General features: G+C 38.9%; 1 protein-coding gene across 1 annotated transcript in view; it reads right to left on the bottom strand.

Annotated features, from left to right (window-relative positions):
- Positions 1-19,595, bottom strand: part of HHIPL2 (HHIP like 2) — a 212,794-nt gene that overhangs the window by 79,414 nt on the left and 113,785 nt on the right. Inside the window, exons 5-6 of the mRNA XM_069233855.1 lie at positions 7,127-7,253; positions 3,066-3,211 (exon numbers count right to left, since the gene is read on the bottom strand). Coding sequence (XP_069089956.1) covers positions 3,066-3,211; positions 7,127-7,253 — 273 coding nt within the window. The remainder of the gene's footprint in view (positions 1-3,065; positions 3,212-7,126; positions 7,254-19,595) is intronic.

The following is a 19,595-nucleotide window of genomic DNA, read 5'->3' as shown; positions in this document are numbered from 1 at the left end:
AGATTAATAAAGAGTCACTCAGTGGGGGTAGCAAGGTCACTGCAGTGAGAGCGGTGTCATACAGAGACTTCAAGCATGGTGCTAAAATACAGCCAATTAGTCATCCGGTCCAGGAGTTGCATTGGTGGCAAGCACACAGATTGCCTCCTGTACCTCAAAAGGGGTGACCTCAGCGTTGAGTTCCTCCATGGATTCCTGTGAGATGTGTGGGGGTGTTACATCACTCAGGAAGTTATTGTTGTTTCCCAAGGGGGAAGCAGAACCAGATGTATACAGCTGTAATTAGTGGCACATGAAGGCAGAGTATATGTCTCTCTGCTTGTGGAGTAATTTCCCTGTATTGGTGCTGATAGACAGGCTGGGACGTCTATCTTCTTCCTGTTGTACTAGTCAGGCCTGTAGTGTACTTGAGCTGTCTGCATCGATGTGCATGTGTTTAGTGCAGTCAGCATAATTGAGGCAGCAGAGCTTTCCAGCAAGGCAAAGCAGTCATGTTGGGATTGAAGTAATCAACTCCAAGAGTTGGTGGAAGACCGAGCTAGTTCTTCTAGGGCCAGCAGCTGACACTCCAGGTGAGTGATATCAGTGGTGAGATGTCTGTGCATGTTAAGTGCGTTACCCATACAGTGCACCCGAATGAATACTTTGAATGCATCCCATTCTATTAGGTGAGACAAGGCTGGTCCAGTGTTAAAGTTGAAGTATTCAGTGATATTATTGAGAATGGAGGAATGGAAAGGGGGTTCTCCAGTGTGGAGGCTTGTAGACGCCAGAGGGTTATAGATGGTGGGATGTGCTCCCAACATAACTGCAGTTGGAACGGATTATGGTCAGAATATGTGCGTCCAAGATATCCTGTACATGTGATATGTGGAATAATTACTTGGGTGCAAGCGAACATGGCTATGGAGACGTGATGTCTGTGTGCGTGCAAGTAGTAGGAGTACACTTTGGTGGTGGGGTTACGATGGCATCACACATCCATTACCTCCCTGTGTTTTAACCATGAGGTAAAGGTAAGTGCGTTAAATGTGGCCACAATGTGGTGCAGGGGCGGGAAGAAGCGATCAAAACCCAGAACACTGTTGAAATCTCTGCCTAACACCCAAGGGCTACCACTCCAGTGAGCTAATGCTGCACATAAAGAATGGAAGAAAGGGGCTTGATCTACATTGGGTGCATATATTGCTCCAAGAAGTAATCTTCTACCATCCAGGCTGCCTTTATGTTATCATTCTTTGATTTGCAGTTTACCAAACCATTCTCTCATCTATTGATTCATTTTTGCTAACATTTTGTTGCCTGCACACATGTGAATTGAGTCATTTATGTTACCATTCTATTAACAGCAGTTCAGTGGTCCATTCTGGCACCTCCATTACATTGGAATGATATATGTTCCCACTAATACTGCTACATTCAAGTTATCAGCTACATCTGAGCTCTTATTATACCACCTGTATTAGAGCAATTTACTCTGTGACCTCTGAGTTCCTTTGCTAATTTATTCCTCAACATCCTACCCACAACTTAGAAAAAGAGGAAATCTATCTCCTCTCCCTTCACCATGTGCTACTGCACCAGGCCCATCTCCACTCTTCATAGCCATCACAGAATGAAACTCCTATACTTTGACAAGTACATAACCTCGTACTCACCACCTGTAGTTTTCAAGATACAGACCACCTGCCCCCTAACAAAGGCACGTGAAGTGCATCATAGTTCCGAGTATTACAAGCATCCCATGCATAGGAAGGGATAGACAATACATGAAAAATGTTTTCCGAGACAAAAATAACATTTAAAGACATTTTTGTAATTACGTTACTTCTTAATACAATACGTACACTGACATATATACACACTTAAAGTTAGAGAAAACATACAAACTCTAGAAATGTATGTTGCTATCATACCTTTAGGGGGATACATTATATGATCGATAAGTAATGCACTCATGCACCATTCAAGCTGTGTACATTAGGTAAGTAATCATACATCTCTGTAAACCATGGCACACATTACTCATTCACATTCTGGTATGTATCCTTTTATTTGTGATTAAGGGTAAAAGCGAAAAATATAAAATAGATAATCTCTAAATGTTCTGGTAAATGTCATTTTGAATTCCAGCATATGCACATCTCCATTTAATTTTAGTTATCTGGCATTTAATAAAAGTTATCTGGCTACAGTAGACACTTCTGAATCCTCAAGTCTGGGGCCTTTTGACGTGATTAAGCTTTCTCCATAGATAATCAATTTCAGGCACACAGACATGAGAGGATTAAATACTACTCTTTAGGGAGAAACAATAAAACCTGCATTCTATATCAAGCAAGGAGGCCTGGTAAGTGCTAGTGAAGATGGAACTACAAGAGAGTAAATGTAGCGGAGACCCTTATTGCTTTAGGGAAGCAATGACCCTACACAATTAAGCATTAGGTTCTACAACCATAGAACTATGTAAACAAACTCAAGAACGTATTTAAAAGAAATTACGTGTGCAGCAGATTATGGGTAAAGGTCAAATGAAAGCAAATAGATCGAAACATGTTGCCTTTGAAATATGTTTTCAAAAAACGAGGATTTACGGATTCCTCGTCCAGCAGCTCCCACTGTGGCATTTAAAGGATAAATGTGGACCTTGCTTTATAACTTTCATTCTTGTTTTATCTGTTATTTGAAGAAGACATCTGAGTTCTAACAATGCACTTAACCAACATAGGATGGAATTAGAACTGTACAAGGTACACTATTCAAAATATCTGAATATGTGCCCTACATTCACACCGGCGGTGCCAAATCCAGACAGAACCTCGGAACAGAGAAAGACAAAGCTAGCTTTATCACATTTCTCTTAATAGCTTGAAATAGGGATCGTTTTATAACTTTGTTCAAATGTCCTATATTCTGAATAAGATGTAACTTTTCAAAATATTGAAATACTAAAATAAATTATTTATGCGCAAATAGTGTATATTATCATTTTTTCACATAGTATATATTTTACAGCTAACCTCTGCCTGGGAGCAGGAAACGTAGACAAGGACATTTTACTTTACCTGCTTCGTCCTCAGCAAAAGAGATGATGTACTTGTTGTAGTTATTAATCAGCTTTGGAAAAGAACAGGTTTCACCGTCACCCATGCAAATATCTTGCTTCTTCCATCTTTTACTCATCTTATCTTCTTGCAAAGCCATGAGTCGACTACATGAAAAATAAAACCTTATATTTTAGAGGTTTACATTTCCAATATTGCGAATTATTCCTGTTAATATTAAATTACCTGACTATAGCCAACATTACCATGTATTCTTGGAACAGACAATTATAAAAGGTAGAAATGATAATACATCTTTAGAATAGGTCTGACTGTTCTGTCTGAACAATAACAATTGCTACCCTTGATAAACTAAATATTTTCGCAAAATATAGCCGACGCTATTATGGAACAAATCGTAGGCATCACCAAATCGAGCAGAAGGATTTTAGGTTCTTTTGTGTCACTTCATCATTCTCAAAGTTGACTATATCTAAGGAAACATCTTAAAATCTTTAGCGCTAACTGATGCTACATGGCCACAGGTACGTGGAATTATTGTACCAAGTCATGTGGTTTGAAAGAGGGTTGTAATGATTATGGTGAAAGTCAACCTGAATAATAGTTGTCAAGGGAAATATATTGTCTAAAAATTATTGTTACTGCACTGTCTATCTAGGCTAAATAATAGGAAAAGAAGGAAAGATGCAGTGTTCATGTTGAATAGAGGTGCATGGCTTGCAGCATCAGTGTTCTGACTACTATGAGAGAAATGAAGTTGATGTTTGGAGAGATTGACCCTAAAACGGCTGCAAACAGTAAGTGAGGAGGGTGTTGAAGCAAAGGACTGATCAGAGGAGCACGTGAGCTAAGAGGAGCCAGAGAGAGAATTCTACTGAGGCCAGAAGAAGACAGATATCCCTCAGTGCTCTTTCTGTTTTAGAGATGTTGTGGTGTCCGCTCCTTGAGACAGCTGGGAGAAGACTGCTGCTAACTTCTTTCCCAGAGGGTAAATCTTCTTAAAGCTGTAGTGAATGAGAGGTAGATTTGGGATCACTCAATACCCAGGTGACACAAATCTCCAAGGGATAAGAAGAAAGCTGGCCAGGGCTGTCACAGGGATGACTGTGGAGTTTGTGAGTTAAAGGATGGATTTCTGTTAGACAGAAGTTGTCTACAGAGAATGTGAGGATCTAAGGCCATCTTGGAGCCTCTAGTTCCACCTCACAGTGATGAAATGTAGCAAAATTAAGTTCACTCACGGAGCCTTATTTAAAATGAGTGTAATCTAGTTTGATTTCGTATTGCTGGGGCATGCACATTTTTAGTTCAATTTACAATTTTACTTTCTGCCCGCGTAGACTTTACATGTGATTTTCACTCAGAAGAAAGTAATTCAATAAAAAACTGTCTAGCAGAAATAGGTTAAGCTCGATGTATACTGGGTTGCACGTGATGTGCTAGCAGTGTGTACTGCATGATTATAAAAAGTATAGAGAAAATACAATTAGTGGCTACCTTGCATGACGTTTGCACACAAGGGCATACCTTGCATAAAGTTGTCAGGCGATGAATACAAAACATAATTTGCTTAACACCTGAGATTTTTAAAAAAACTTATGCATATTACACGTTGAAAAACATACAAAAACATACATAGCTTCACCCACTACTAGTACTAATGGATGTTGTGTGTTGTAAGGTGTGTCATGTCACTTCATGTAGTCCTATAACTATGAAGGATTTCTGTATTAGGTTTAGTAGGCGGGCTGCCCAGAGGTTCAAGTGGTAATTAGTTTCCTGAAGGAAGGATGGTGCACTTCCTATACACAAGGAGTAAAGTGGAAAGATTGTAGCTAATTGAGAGGAAAATATATTGCCCCATGTAATTTGATCCATATAGAAATCTGGCTCTCCCAGATATTTCCAACTTTAAATTGTCAAAGACAGATTCTCTGCTTTCTCTAACTTTTGTTTCCCACTTCATTTAGAGGATGGGGAAGGAGGTATTCCCGAAGGCAGACCTGGCACCAAGGTTTTCTGGTGGCAGCAACACTGCTGGAAAATGTGTTGGGACACCCACACAATTTTGGATGGTTTGCCCACCACCATTTCCAACATCACCATCATGAAAAAACAGATTGACTTGCACAGAAACCATTGAAAATATAAAGGTAATATTCCTATAATTACACAGATATGTTTAATGTGGGTGCTGCAAATGCCCCCCTCCCCTCCACTGTGGGCATGCATACAATCATGTTAATTAAATATAGCAGTGCAGACATTCTACACATGTATTTACTATAGAATCCATTTAATTTATTGAACTAAGAGCCTACAACTGTGAGTAACACGTGCTGGCAAGGCAGTAGATCCACAGTCTAAAAACAACCAGTAATTGGCTTGATGATGCTTTCTTCACTGCCAGTTGCACTCAAATGTATGTGTCATGAATTGTAAGCATGTATGGCCTGCATTCTTGTAATGGGCTGTCTATTAGACCAAATGGTGATGATGCACGACCCAGGAAAATGGGTATGCCATCATCTTTTGGCCTCTCTAGAGCACTTGGAAATCCAGGACCAAGATAAGGAGGAATGGACTGCAAGCACCTGAGAAGAGGCGAGGGGATGATGAAGCACCGTTGAGACAAGTGAGTGAAAAAGGAAGGGGTGGGATAAAGATGGGTATTGCAACAACGTGGAGAGGTTTGTAAAGATAGGTGGAAGAAGGGGACTAAAGAAAAATAGAACAATGGTTCCTCTGACAGGTAAAGCAGACTGAGCAAAGATAGAGTAGGAAGAATATACATGGGCAGAACAATTATGGGAAGAGCAAATTAAGTAAAGATGGTTGGATCAGGAGAATCAGTGGACCAAGGTAGTAAATATGAGTAGAGCATGAAGGGGTAAATATAATGCACAGTGAAGGAGCAAAGAGCTAAACTGGGGTAGCAAAGAGCTACAGCAGGGGGAGTAAAGGTAGGTGCATGTAAAAGGGAGTAAAAATAAATAGATTGGGAGAGTAATAACAAGCAATGCAGGTACAGTAATGTTGGGCAGAGCAAAATAAATAGAGCAGAGGAAATCAAGAGAGGTAAAGCAGTGTAGTAAAGAGAAGAGAGAGAGAGAGAGACTGTGTATTGCAGAAGCAAAGATACATGGAACAGGGGAATAATGATAGTAGGGCAACGGGAGTAATATGGGTTAGAGCTGGTAGAGAAAAAAGAAGTAAAGCCAAAGAAGTGAAGAGAGGTAGAAAAGGGGAGTAAAGTGAGTTAGAGCAGGGAAAATGAAGACAGGGTGAGCTGGGGATCAAAGAAAGGTGGCCCGGTGAGTGTGGATAGGTGGATTGGGTGGAGTAAAGGTGTGTATAGCGGAGGGAGTAATAGTCGGTAGACAAATAAAGATACAAGCTAGAGCAGGAGTAGAAGGACAGGAAGAGCTGGGGAGTAAAGATAAGGAGAGTGGGAAATAAAGAACTAGAGCAGAGGGAGGAAAGATTAGTTGATTGGGGAAGTAATTGGTAATTGTTAAAGGTAAAGATACAAGTAAAACAGGGAATGATAGAAAGGGTAAGCAGGGGAGTAAAGATATGTAGAGTGGGGAGAGGAGGACCGAAGAAGGCAGCAAAGAGATAGAGCGGGGTACATATTGAATACAATCAATTTACAACTCATCTAATTAGAACACTATGAGACAGAAATGCTTCTGGGTGTAACAAACCCAAGAACATGGAGGAAAACCATTGAATCATGATTAGACTACTGAGTTTGACAATAAAGCTATCCTTTTTCACAAGAAAGGGGCTGATCCAGCACCTATTCTAAACATATGTTAAGTATTTGAAACAATAGTTTTGCCTAGACCCAGCTACAACTGTCGGAGACATAAAAGCAATTAAATATTGCATTGATTACTACAGCCCTCTAACGTCTAACTACAATACCTTTCCACTTTGTTGCACACATCCCACAAATGCCTTACTTTGCATTCTTCTAGTTAGGATATTGACTCACTATACCAGGAACATAAATAAAATAAAACTTTATTGATGAAATGTGTAGGATTATTTCTTACCCATTCATGAAATCACCAAAAATATAAATTCCATTGAGATTAGGGGATTCACATCCTCTGTACACATAACCACCAGTGACTGACTTTCCCACTTTGTGACTATATGCAAATATAGGTAGGATGTCATCTGTAGTTTGAAAGAAACAAAGGACAAGAGATAAATATGTACATGCAAATATATGATATATTTCCAGAACAATGTGCTATAAGAAATAATTTTTCAAAAAGATATAGAAGGTATTGTAGCATCTCAACCAGATAACACGGTATGTGTGATCGGTAATTTGTATGTAATAGTACTGCATGAAGATATACTCTCTATTGTACCTTTACATCAAATCATACCATAATAAAATTGGCAAAAATGAAATCGTTGTAGCATCTATATAATGACAGGGTAGAGTGCTTTCAATGTTGGGCCCTGGGTACTTAGAGGACACTAACCTCAAAGTACAACATCCTATTATGTTGTTATTTCATAAGAACTCTACAAATTCAGTTGGCCATGTCCAACAACATTTTAAGAAAATATGCACAAATTTACTTGGTGATATTTTTGTATTACTTACCATTAATGGGGTATATGTTCATATTTTTCATTATCCTTAAATGTTGATTCTACTACTTTGACACAGATTTTAAATGTTTGTTGCTGAAGTTATTGTAATGCCATAGCATTTCCAAATTACTATTTTCTATGCTTTTATGAGTAGTTAGTTTCATAAAATGTGCACATGAGGGTCTGTATCAGGAGTTCTGGTGACGTGAAAGACAGAGAATTTAAATGTATCCATTTTATAAATCTGGATACATTTTGCACAGGCATATGCAGTAAAGTTGCGATAAAATAAGTATAATGAGAGTGAATCACAGCAGAAACAAAGAAAACTAGTGACAGAATGCAGGAGCAGACCAGTAGAAGTTGGGGCAGCACCGAAGAACAAGGTTTTCATTTTGCAAGGGTGAAAGTGAACATGAGGGAAGATCCTATGTTTTATCAGTCAAACAGGAGTCACAGATACAGAATGAAAAGGGGCGCAGAAACGTATTGTGTGGGAGTTCTCAGAGGAGGAGGAAAGTGAAAGGAAAAAATACAAGTTGGAGACATGTAAAGTGTACATTTTTTCACATGCCAGAGCACAAAATAATTTATAAAGATCAGGCAACCGTTTACAATATATAATCTATCTTGGCCAAGAAAGAAAACAGGTCAAACAGGCCAGTATCACTGAGTGGTGTTTTTCCCCAGGAATGTAGGGTTCTCTGCGACCACATTCACTAAATGGAGACTTTTTGTTTATATGGGGTATGCACATTAAAGCAATAATTTGGACAAGTTGTTTTAAATGTGCTTCTTTGAATACCTAATATAATATATTAATGTAGACTCAAGGAAAAAATAATGTGGGAATTCATTTATGATTTACAAAATGACTACTAAACACATGTTGGATCATATATTGCCCTTTATCAGGGCTGGCTGTTAATATCTAAACCAAAATTTCAAATAAAACATATTCTTTACAAAACAAATGAATACACTTCACAAATAAATGTCTCTAAACAAAATTATCTCATAAAAAATCCAAACAAACATCAATTAAACATTGGTGGCTTAAGACACATTTTTCAACTAATCCATTTTTAACCTAATTTGCTATCACCTCTAATAGTCAGTTTGTATCTACCACTTCTCAAACTTTAACATGGCTTTCCCAAGAAACGATACAACTTGAAATTTGTTTGAACCATATGGTTGTAAGGTGTTTAAAAATTCAGTCATCCAACATTCTATTTGCAAAAGAAGATTCATAACATCATATTTCCACTCTTTCACATACTTCACACCTTTATTGCTTGATATTGTGTCCATATTCAATGATTTGTTCAGTTAAAGAGACAGATTTATCTCCCTAAATGTTCAGTTAATGATGGTGACTGTGCCTGTATTAATTACAAATCTCTGAAATGGTATTTCTTGGAGTGGAACAATCTGTGGTAGACAGATCTCATAATACAGTAGAATAATGTTCAAGGATATTCCAGGGACCCACACCCACCAGGTGAGTGGGAAACTGGTGTATTTCCCACTAAGCACCACCCAGGTGTAGACATAAAAATGTTATTCTTCCTCTGGGTAGTGTGCTCCCTTTCCTTTCACATATTATAATAGTAAATGGGTACTGAAGGTTGAAGGAGGAAGACAGTGATGTTAAGATTGCTTGGGACATGTCATTATGCAAATTAAGTCTGCCCTCCCAGAAGAGCAGAATTGCTACATTTGATGAAATTTATAGTATATGGGCATGTTATATTGTTACTGTGGACAAATAACTTCAATCACCAAATCAATATAGTGTCAGAACACTTTTGAAGAATTTTAATATTTTGAGCATGGGAAGAACCATATGTTTGATCGCACCTTTGGAGATTAGTTTACATCCTGCACCAGAACATATTATGAAATTGTGGTCTTTACTGATATTGCTAAACGAACTAAAGAACAAACTGAAACCATTGCAATTACAGATGCATTTGTTTGGTATCATGAAGAATCACAATCAGATTTGTGTTGAGACGGTTAAAGCCACAATTAGTTTTATTGATTTTAAAGATTCAAGAATTTAAAAGAGTTTGGATGATTGTACTGATAGTTCTGAGACTACACAATACTTGTCACTATTCAACAAGGTTTCAGAGGACTCAATTCATGTAAATGAAAGACAAAAGTGAAATGATGAAAGTGCAAACATTTACGGAGAAAAATGATGTAAGGCCTTTGACTGGTCTAAGTATTAATTGGGTGATTGAGTGATTGAATAAGGCTTATGCTGTACTCAGAAAGAAGGGCTTATACTGTGGTCAGAATGAGTCATCACATAGTGCATTGGGTGCATGCTGGATTCACTATTAACAATCCAGGGAGAACATTAGCCTCAGAGGTGTTGATAGAGATTACACCAAATATTTGGACTTAAAGGGTCAATAGCTTCAAAAGAGCCAACTATTTTTGTAAGTTTGTTACATTTGAAAATATTTACTTCAAGTTTCAAAACAACATGTAAGGCAATCGGAACACATTTTGATCCCAGGCGCACCAAACTGTATGTATTCTAGTGACAGCTCATTAAATTCAATTAATTCCTTCTGCTTTACACAAGGTCTTTCCATTCCCCTCTTCCTTTACTATTCCAAGTCCTTTCTTCTGACTAAAGGTTTTGAATTAAGGTAGGTTTCTTTAATTTGATTGTTATTTTACTAGTTGTGAATAAAGTGAAAATTAGAATTATACTTTTAAGGAGTAATTATCTATTTTAAACTCACTACCTATGTGCCTTCAAGGGAAATATTGGTATAAACAATTCGGAAAAAGAAGCAAAGGAACAAACTTAAGAATATCACCAAAGACTTCAAACTCATCATTGTAACTTTCAAATAGCAAAGCAGTACTGCAGGAGAACTCAATGCCATAGTCTGTTGTGATTACAATATTTATATTTCTTGAGTTCTTGCTATCCACATGTCCCATGAGTTTACCTCAATTCCCAAACCAATATACTGTTTTAAACCTCTTTATTAATTTCAGGTTTCAGGTGATTGACATGGAGTACCCTTAGGGGGTTCACCATGTAAGTGACCTCTCCTTCCTCCTCTTCACCTATAAGGCCCTGACCAGGGTTATTGTAGGGACCTGAGTTCCATTGGCCTGCATAACTCCCACTTTTTGTCTAGGCTGAAACTTGGCCAGAGTGGCCTTCTCATTATAGTAGAGCTTCCTCACTCTCTAGATGGCTTCCAGACTCTCACAGAACTTCTCCCAGAAGTGTTGCATCTGGTTTCTGAGAGCCAGCATGTAGCTGACTACATTCTGAGGGGGGGCTTCTTGGGAGCTTTCTCCCAACCCTACTTCACCAAACTGAGAGGTCCACTAACAGGGTGTACAGAGAGGAGCTCAAATGAACTAACCCAAACTGCCTTCTGTGATACCTCTCTGTAGGCAAAAAGCAGGCATTGTAGGAGAACATCCCACTTTTGCCTTAATGGCTCAAGCAGGCCTGTAATCATATCCTTCAGGGTATTGTTGACAACAAGCCCATTAGCCTGTGGCTGTTGGGGTGTGGAGAACATATGTCACCCCACACTCATCCCACATGGGGTATACCATAAGCCAGTCGCATTAGGAAAGCTCTGTATCACTGAACCACCAACTCACCAATTCCCCCAGGCTCAGGAACCTAGGGCTCACTCTATAGGAGGTCAGTTCCAAATAGATGAGGTGATATCCTTGGATGTCACCTGCAGCCTGGGCCTCAGCTTCACCTCATCTTGCTGTCTAGAGCCCTGTAGCATTGGTACACATAACAATAACTGTGTCCTCTTTTCACTTTACTAATAGTTGATTTTTTCAGGGCCAATTAATAAAGTCATTTATGAATAAGGCACGGAGTACTCATGGAGCCATTTTACAGTACCCTGGTATGCAACAGGTCTGTGTGCCCATTTTCTATGCTCCTGCGGCACAGTTGTATTAATGAAGGGGCCAGAGATGCTTGTGTGCCCCTTCTGTAGTACAGATAGTGCCGGCCAACATAAGCACTTGTGCTATCTAATAGAAGATTCCTTCATTTGCACAAGAGCATGGTCCCATATAAATGAGGTAAACAGTTTCCTTTTATGCCTGAGCCATATCATAGACATGGGCACAGAGACAAAAAGTCTGTCAGGAGGTGCACTGACTGACTGCCACAAAGAGGTGGCACATAGTCAGTGCGCCTCCCAAGGACGCCCACCTGGAGAGGGCGACAGTGGGTCCCAAGGTCCCACTGGACATCCTCCTGCAGGCACTTACTGCACCCGCCTACAAGGGGATCTCTGCACCAGCCCCTGAAATGTAGGAGCATGCCTACTGCACAACTAAAGACGGAGTGGCTGCTTTAATCTCCGTGGAGCTTGCCCCGGCAATAGTGCACTGAATGTAATAAGGTGCACAGTCCTTGTTTGTGTGTGGCGCACCTGTTTAAAAGTGTGCCATGGTGTAAATAGAGACAGTGTGCCTATTATAATAAAAAGCCTTGCTGTAAAAATTCTCATACTCATAAATGCCTTTCAGATTCAGCCCCAGTGTGTGCTTTAGTTCCAACCTCAGTTAAACTGCGTGGTTGCAGTTTTCATATATGCAACTTGTGTTAGCTAGTTGCTGCTTTGCCAGAGTGTTATGAAGAGCATCCTTGGACCTTCATCTTATTCTTGTTCTGGCTTGGTGCATCTCCAGGACAGGAACTAGACTCTGTTTATTCTGTAATCAGGTTGTGGTTGATTCATGAATATCCCTGATTTCTTTACTTTCCAGATTAATGTTAGCTGTGTCTCCCCATTCCCTATCAACTAATTTGAATCTCCTCACTTATCACCTGTGGGCCAACTGCTGTCAGGTCAGTGTTTAACCTCTCTAGTGGGAACTTACGTAACTGTTGTATTGGGGTTTATTGTTTTTATTTGTTTTGGTTGACCACTTTGCATTGTATGTTTCTTTAATATATTTTGTGTTCTTTTGACCCTGTTTAGCTTCCTGTTCTGTTGCTATGGTTTTAGCTGTTGTCCTTTGGGCATTCCATCTGGATTGCTTGCTAAGGCTCTTGCCTGTGCTTCATGGGATTATCTATGGATCATATTTAATGCTTCTCGGAACTTCATTAAACTTCTCTTGGAAAATTCTTCTATGGTCCTATACCCTTTTTTTCTCTAAGGACCCATCACAAATTGGTGACAATGGAAGATTTGTTTTAGAACATTGTCCACCTAAGCTCTTCAACGTATTAATTACACATGTGACAGGAGGATCCCTATATGTTTTAGCATTGCATCACAATCTTGTGACGAGTTTCAACTTTACGACCAGTTTAGGTAAGATTAGAGCTTATTTTATATACTCTGTCTTCCTAACTGGCAAATGGATTCAAAACACGCACTTAGCAGCTGCTACTATCAAGCAGCTCTTTCTCCCCTTGAAGCATTTCTTTTTTTATGCACGTGTGTCAGCCGCAGCACGTTTGGAATAGTATCTACAGCAGCCATCCTGCTCACCGCACTGGAGTCTTCATGCGGCCCATGCCAGGACATTTGGGACGCATTGGTACATAGCCTCACGTACATTGCAGTGCATTCTGGGGCACACTAATTGCGGAAATGTCTTTCTATATGCCCGCTAAGTATTATACCGCGCTGTGTACCTCAGACTCAATTAAAGCTGTTTTGAGAAGAAGGACTACATATAGTTAAACCACTGAAAGACACATTTAAGCAAGCAAGCAATTTTATTGATTTCAAATAAATATTTTGATTTCTTCTTTGTCAATCTGCACTTTGACTGTTTCCTTGAATTTATTTTTTTAAATACAAACTGGATATATATTGATATGGGAAATCAGCTACATCTAGTAGATTAACCCATTTATGCAAAATCCTGGAAAGCCTTTAGTTAAATGGCCACAATGATTCAGGGCCTTTGAAAATATTTTGGTGGATGTAGATGGTAAAAACTACTCTAATAAAAGAAAAAAGCACTGCTATTTCGGATGCTTGTAGACGCTGGGCGAAAAATCTTTGAATCTTGGGATGTATACACAGAGGCAGTAAAAAGACTGGAGAAAAGATTTTGTGAGCAACCCAACATAATGACTGAACAACATTGTTTTTTTAAAAGGAAACAATTTGTAAATGAGACCATTAAAGAGTATATTTTGAATCTGCGTATACTGGCTTCTAAGTGTGAATTTGGGGAACATTTGGATACATATTTAAGAGACTAGTTTGTCTTCAACTGTTTTAGTGAAAAGGTGCAGGAACGACTCCTTACCTGCAGAAATCTCGTCTTAGCAAGACCCTTGACGTTGCCAAAAGCATTTAGCATTCATCAGTTTCTACCAAAGCAATAACTGGCACTGATATTAATACTGATGCTGTTTGTGTGCTTTCTAATAAAAGCTGACAAAAAGATAGTGGAAAAGTAAAATTGGTTGCAGGCAATACAAGAAAAACAGTGTGTTACAGGTGTGGATCCAGGCAGCATCTAGGAAATACCCCAAACTGTTGTGCAGTGAGCAAAAAGAGTAATAAATGCAAAAAACAGGGTAATTTTCAAAGTGCTTGTAGATCTAACACTAGACACTCTACATCTGTGAGAGTCAACGCAGTGGAACCAGCGGGATGAGTTTCAGGAGGACATGATTAACAATCTAGTATTAACAATTGATGTTGAAACAACTTCTACCTCTTTCAAAGTTCCTCTGGGAATTGCACAAATTGGGGACCAAACATTAGAAGTCATGGCTAACTCTGGTTCATCCATCACAATACTGTCTGATGTGAAATTTTTATTTTTTTAAATGTAATAAGTATCTTACTGATTTTGATGTACACCCCATAGCATTTGGTGGTCAGAACATTGATATGCTGGGTTATTTTGAAGATATGTTGACTTTATTAGGATGAAAAATTGGAACCAAAATTGATGTAGCTGTAAGAGAACGTGACATAGTTAGCTGGAGAGTTTTGGGAAAGATGCATATTATACGCAAACCTGGAAGTGACAAACCTATAGCGTTAGGTGAAATTCCCATTGGATCCATAGACGCTGTTAATGATAATCTTTTAGAGAATGGCAAAAGCATTACTGATAATTATCCAAATGTTTTTATTCCAAAAGTAGGTTGTGTAGAAGGTGTGATTCATGATATTAGGTTGAAGTTTAATGCTATTCCAGTGAAACATAAAGTTAGGTGTGTTCCTATTAGCGTGAGAGAGGAATTAAAAACACTCTTGGATGAATTGTGTAGTGACAGCAGTATTCAACCTACAGATTCATCAGCGTGGGTTTCAGCTATTGTTTTAGCTTAAAAGAAAAATGGCAATAATACGGAAATAACCTTATGGTGGAATGTCACCCGTTGCCTAAGGTTCAAGAAATGTTAATGGCAATTGGTGATGCACAATATTTCTCCACGATAGACCTCATACAGGCATGTCATCAGGTTACTTTGTCACCACATTTACAAGATCTTACTACATATGTCACACCCTTTGGCACCTTTACATTTATGAGATTATCTTTTGGACTAGCATTGACTGCTAGCGTATTTCAGAAGTTAATGAATTCTTTATTTAAAGGCGTCACAGGTATGCAGGCATTTTAAGAAGATATTCTTATCTGTGGTAAGAGTATTGCGGAACACAATGCCATACACAAAGCCATGACTGTTTCTAAGGAGAAATGGAAATTTCTAGTTAAAGAGCTTGATTATTTGGGGCAGACTGTCACTGTTGATTTGCATAAGAATGAAAAAAATGGATTGATGCAGTCACCAAAGCACCTGCTCTTAAAGATAAAGATTCATTAAGATCCTTTCTAGGTCTAAGCAAATATTATGCTTCATTTGGACTGAAGAACGTTATAAGGCTTTTCAGTTAGTCAAAAACATGATTGTGACAGCACCCGCAAAGCAACCTTTCTGTAGGACTGATGGATGTTCTGTTGCAGTGGATGCCAGTTCTATTGGTCTTGGAGCAGTTCTCAGACAATCACATCAAGGCAAAGAACACACCAATTCTTCCAGTTTGAGATCTCTAACTGAAGCGGAATCTCATTACAACACCATATAAAGGGAGGCATTGGCCTGTGCATGGGCTGTTGAAAAATGTAAATCTTATTTGTGGGGTCATGAGTTTGGTTTACTCACAGACCATAAGCCACTTATTTATCTTATGAGTGATAATTGCACAGGGATGGCTTCAGCCAGGTCAGTGACGCTGTTGTCTAAGTTACAAGAATACAACTTCAAAGTAAAATACAATTCTGGTGGTAAGGACTACACAGCAGATTGTTTATCCTGTATGCCAGTCAAATGTGAAAATGAGTGTGACACAATTAAAGATCAAGAATGTGTTGTTTCTGCAGTGGATGCATCACTTTACTCTTCAGGTTGTGTGAGTGGAGTCAACTGGATTATAGCTTATGACAAAGATCCTGTTATTAATAATTTAAAGAAACACATGCTGGATGGGAAGCCACCAGTGAGAACTTTGCATAAGAGTATTGCACCTTATGAACATGTCTCTGCAGAGTTATCTTTTGGAAATGGGTTGATTACTAGGCAAGGACTATTTATACCACCCAGATGTTTGAGAGCCAAGTTAATTGGTGTTGCTCATAAGGGGCATCCTGGAATGTTTGGTACCAAGAAATTACTTATGAAGTAATATTGGTGGCCATGAATGGATGGTAGTATGGAACATTTTGTTAATAAATGTCCACAATGTATGGTTTAACATAAACACTGGAAGGTCAATAAAGCCAAAACAAGTATTAATCCAGTACCTGAAGGACCATGGTTCAAATTGGCCAAATATTTTTCCGGACCTTTCCGTAGACTACTAAAGGATATGAAATTCCTAATTGTTTTAACGTATTATTATTCAAAATGGATAAGTTATGATTTTGTAGCTATGCCCACTACAGATGCATTCATTGTGTTTTTGGAGAATGTTTTCACCACTGAAGGAAGTCCAAAAATGTTGGTATCTGAAAATGGCACTCATTTTGTGTCTAACAAAATGACTGCGTTCCTGGCTGAATATTGCTGAATATGGCATCTGAAGACACCTCATTTCACATCTGGATTTCTCCTTTCTTTCTTTTAAAAGGAGGAGATTCTAGGTATGGCCTTACTCCTATTTGGAGTGATTTTACTGAACAAGGCGGTATGAAAAAATTTAAGGAATTTTCCAGCATTGATTAGTGTGTGAGAGAGAATTTTGCACGTAAGTACAGAGCTGTTCAGGATGAAACTATTAGTGACAAGGATTCCTGCTCCAAAAAATGTGAAATTGGGGAATGGGTTTTGTGTAAGAAAACTAACAAGACAACTAAAGGTAATGCTTCTGATCCTACAAAGGATTGTAAGAGGCTCACCTTCTGCGTTTTTAAAAAAGAAATATGGACTGAGCGATTAAAAACATGGGTGTGTCACTTGGGATTTAAAAATGAGCGAAAATGTAACTAATTCTGTACCTAGTACTGATAATTCCAGTAACCAGTTGGGAAAAAGAAGTGTTACTACTCGATCAGAAAATTGTATAGTTGAAGACATTAATGAGGAAAATTATGTGACTGATGGGTCAATGAGTTGTGGTAGTCAAATTGTACATGATGCTAATTTATCCATTTCTGAATCCACAGCTAATCGTATGAAGAGGGAAGTTGTATTACCCTCAAATAGAAGTAAATATTGTATGTAATGAGACTGATTGTCGCCTTATTATTTTGTATTTTTTGTTCAAGTTAAAGAAAGGGAGATGTTGTATTGAGGTTTATCATTATTATTTGTTTTGGTTGAGCATGTTGCATTATATGTTTCTGTAACATATGTTGTCTTCGTTTGACCTTGTCTAACATGCTTTTCGGTTGCTATGGTTTTAGCTGTTGTCCTTTGAACATTCCATTTGGATTGCTCGCCTGGACAATGGCTATTGCCTGAGGATCCTGTCTGAGCTCTGTGCTTTATTTCTGGATCATATTTAATGCTTCTCTGAACTTCATTAAACTTCTCTTGGAACATTCTTCTATGGAGCTGTGCCATTTTCTTCTCAAAGGACCCATCACAGTGACATATGTCTAAGAATTAGCCTTGGCTGTTTAGTGTTCATGAATCATCTTTGTATTTCTATGCTTTGCTCTACTTAAGCAATTCTATCTGTTAGAGGTTCCCTTGATCAACCCTAACTCCACAAATAAAAGTTGTGTGTCTATTTGTGTATGCTAATTTCTTCACCATAAGGTATCATTTGCAAGATAAACACAGATTTCAATCATCTGTCCTGTATCCCTTAAAGTAAATTATGGAGTAATTATGAGCAATTGGCACTATGTGATATTGGTTAAGTACCACACAGTATACCCAGTTTTCTAAGCTATGCTATGCATGTCCAATAATAAAAATTATCTGATTACATTAGTACTCTTTTGGTACTGTAAGTATACTTCCTGCAATCCCATTTGCTACTCATTATGGTGGATCTGAGGCTCACACGTGGAGTAAGTTAACCAAATTTCCATGAACCTTTGTGAATCAAACACTGAACATGTGCATAAATAGACAAGCAAGCAATAAAAGTTGAGGTGTGAATGTTTGAAAAGCAGAATGAAGAAAGCATGTGCAGGTAGTATGTGGAATGGCACATGAAACATCTATTAACATATTCATCTAACGTCCTTACGTTGGGAGAAATGGAGATGAATGTGCCCCTCATATCAGGTACACAGAATAGAGACAGTAGAACAATATTATATCAATATGGAACTACCACGGAGAGAATAGTTGCAAATAAATAGCTACGTGAAGCAAAGTGGAGTTTTGAGGCCCATCCTTAACCCTTGTATAATAGTTACATATTCCCGGAGAAGATTTACTCTCATCATCATTATATACACATACGGAGATTGAAGTTAAAGGGAACTGATAGGAACTGAGTCGAGCTACTTAGTTACCCTCCTTGTTATTAACATATTTATTAGCTCAAATAAATTTTTCACTTTCAACATCCCCCTTTTAATCAATTAATCAATCAGGATTTATAAAGTGCAGCAAAGCACTCATGAGGGTCTCAAGGTGCTGGAGCTGCTAACTGCTTTGGGGTGCTCATTAAACAGCCATGTCTTGAAGCATTTTCTGAATTCACAAAGTGGTGCTGTTTTCCAGAAGTGCAGGGGAAGGGCATTGCAAGCTTTGGTCAGCAGGTGAGGAAAGGAGCGTCCTATGGTGTAGAATTGGTGGATCCCGGGGGGTGTCTGTGCGGAAGAGGGAGGTGCATCGCAAGTATCTGGACAGTTGGCAGAAGGTCATTCGTTTGTTGATGTATGGTGGTCCTTCTTTGCGTAGGGCTTTGCATGCGTGGGTCAGCATCTTGAACTGGCATCTCTTCTGGATCATGAGCCAGTGTTACTTCTCGAGGTGCGGGGTGATGTGAGTCTTTCTGGGAAGGTCAACAATGAGTCTTGCTGCTGAGTTTTGTATTTTATGTAGTCTCTTCAGGACGTGTGCAGTGATTCCTATGTAAAGATTGTTACTGTAGTCCAGCCTACTGATGATGAGGGCTTGAGTGACAGTCCTTCTGGTGTCACCTGGGAGCTACATGAAGATCCATTGGAGCATGTGTAGAGTGTAGAAGCAGGCAGATGTGATTGCGCTTACCTGTTTCTGTATAGATAACTTACTGTCCAAGATGATGCAGAGGTTGCTGTAGTGGTTTGTCAGGGTTGGGGAGGGCTGAGTTCAGCAAGCCATCAAGTGTTGCTCCATGGAGAGGTATTGTTCTCAACGAAGAGAGCTTCCATCTGGTCCATGTTGAGCTTGGGACAGTTGTCCTTCATTCAGTCAGCGACATTCATAATGCATCCGTGGAAGTTGGTTCTGGT

The sequence above is a fragment of the Pleurodeles waltl genome, chromosome 5, assembly GCF_031143425.1.
Source record: "Pleurodeles waltl isolate 20211129_DDA chromosome 5, aPleWal1.hap1.20221129, whole genome shotgun sequence".
Taxonomy (NCBI): domain Eukaryota; kingdom Metazoa; phylum Chordata; class Amphibia; order Caudata; family Salamandridae; genus Pleurodeles; species Pleurodeles waltl.
Note: the sequence above shows the minus strand (reverse complement) of the source record. Positions and strands in the feature narration are given on the sequence as shown.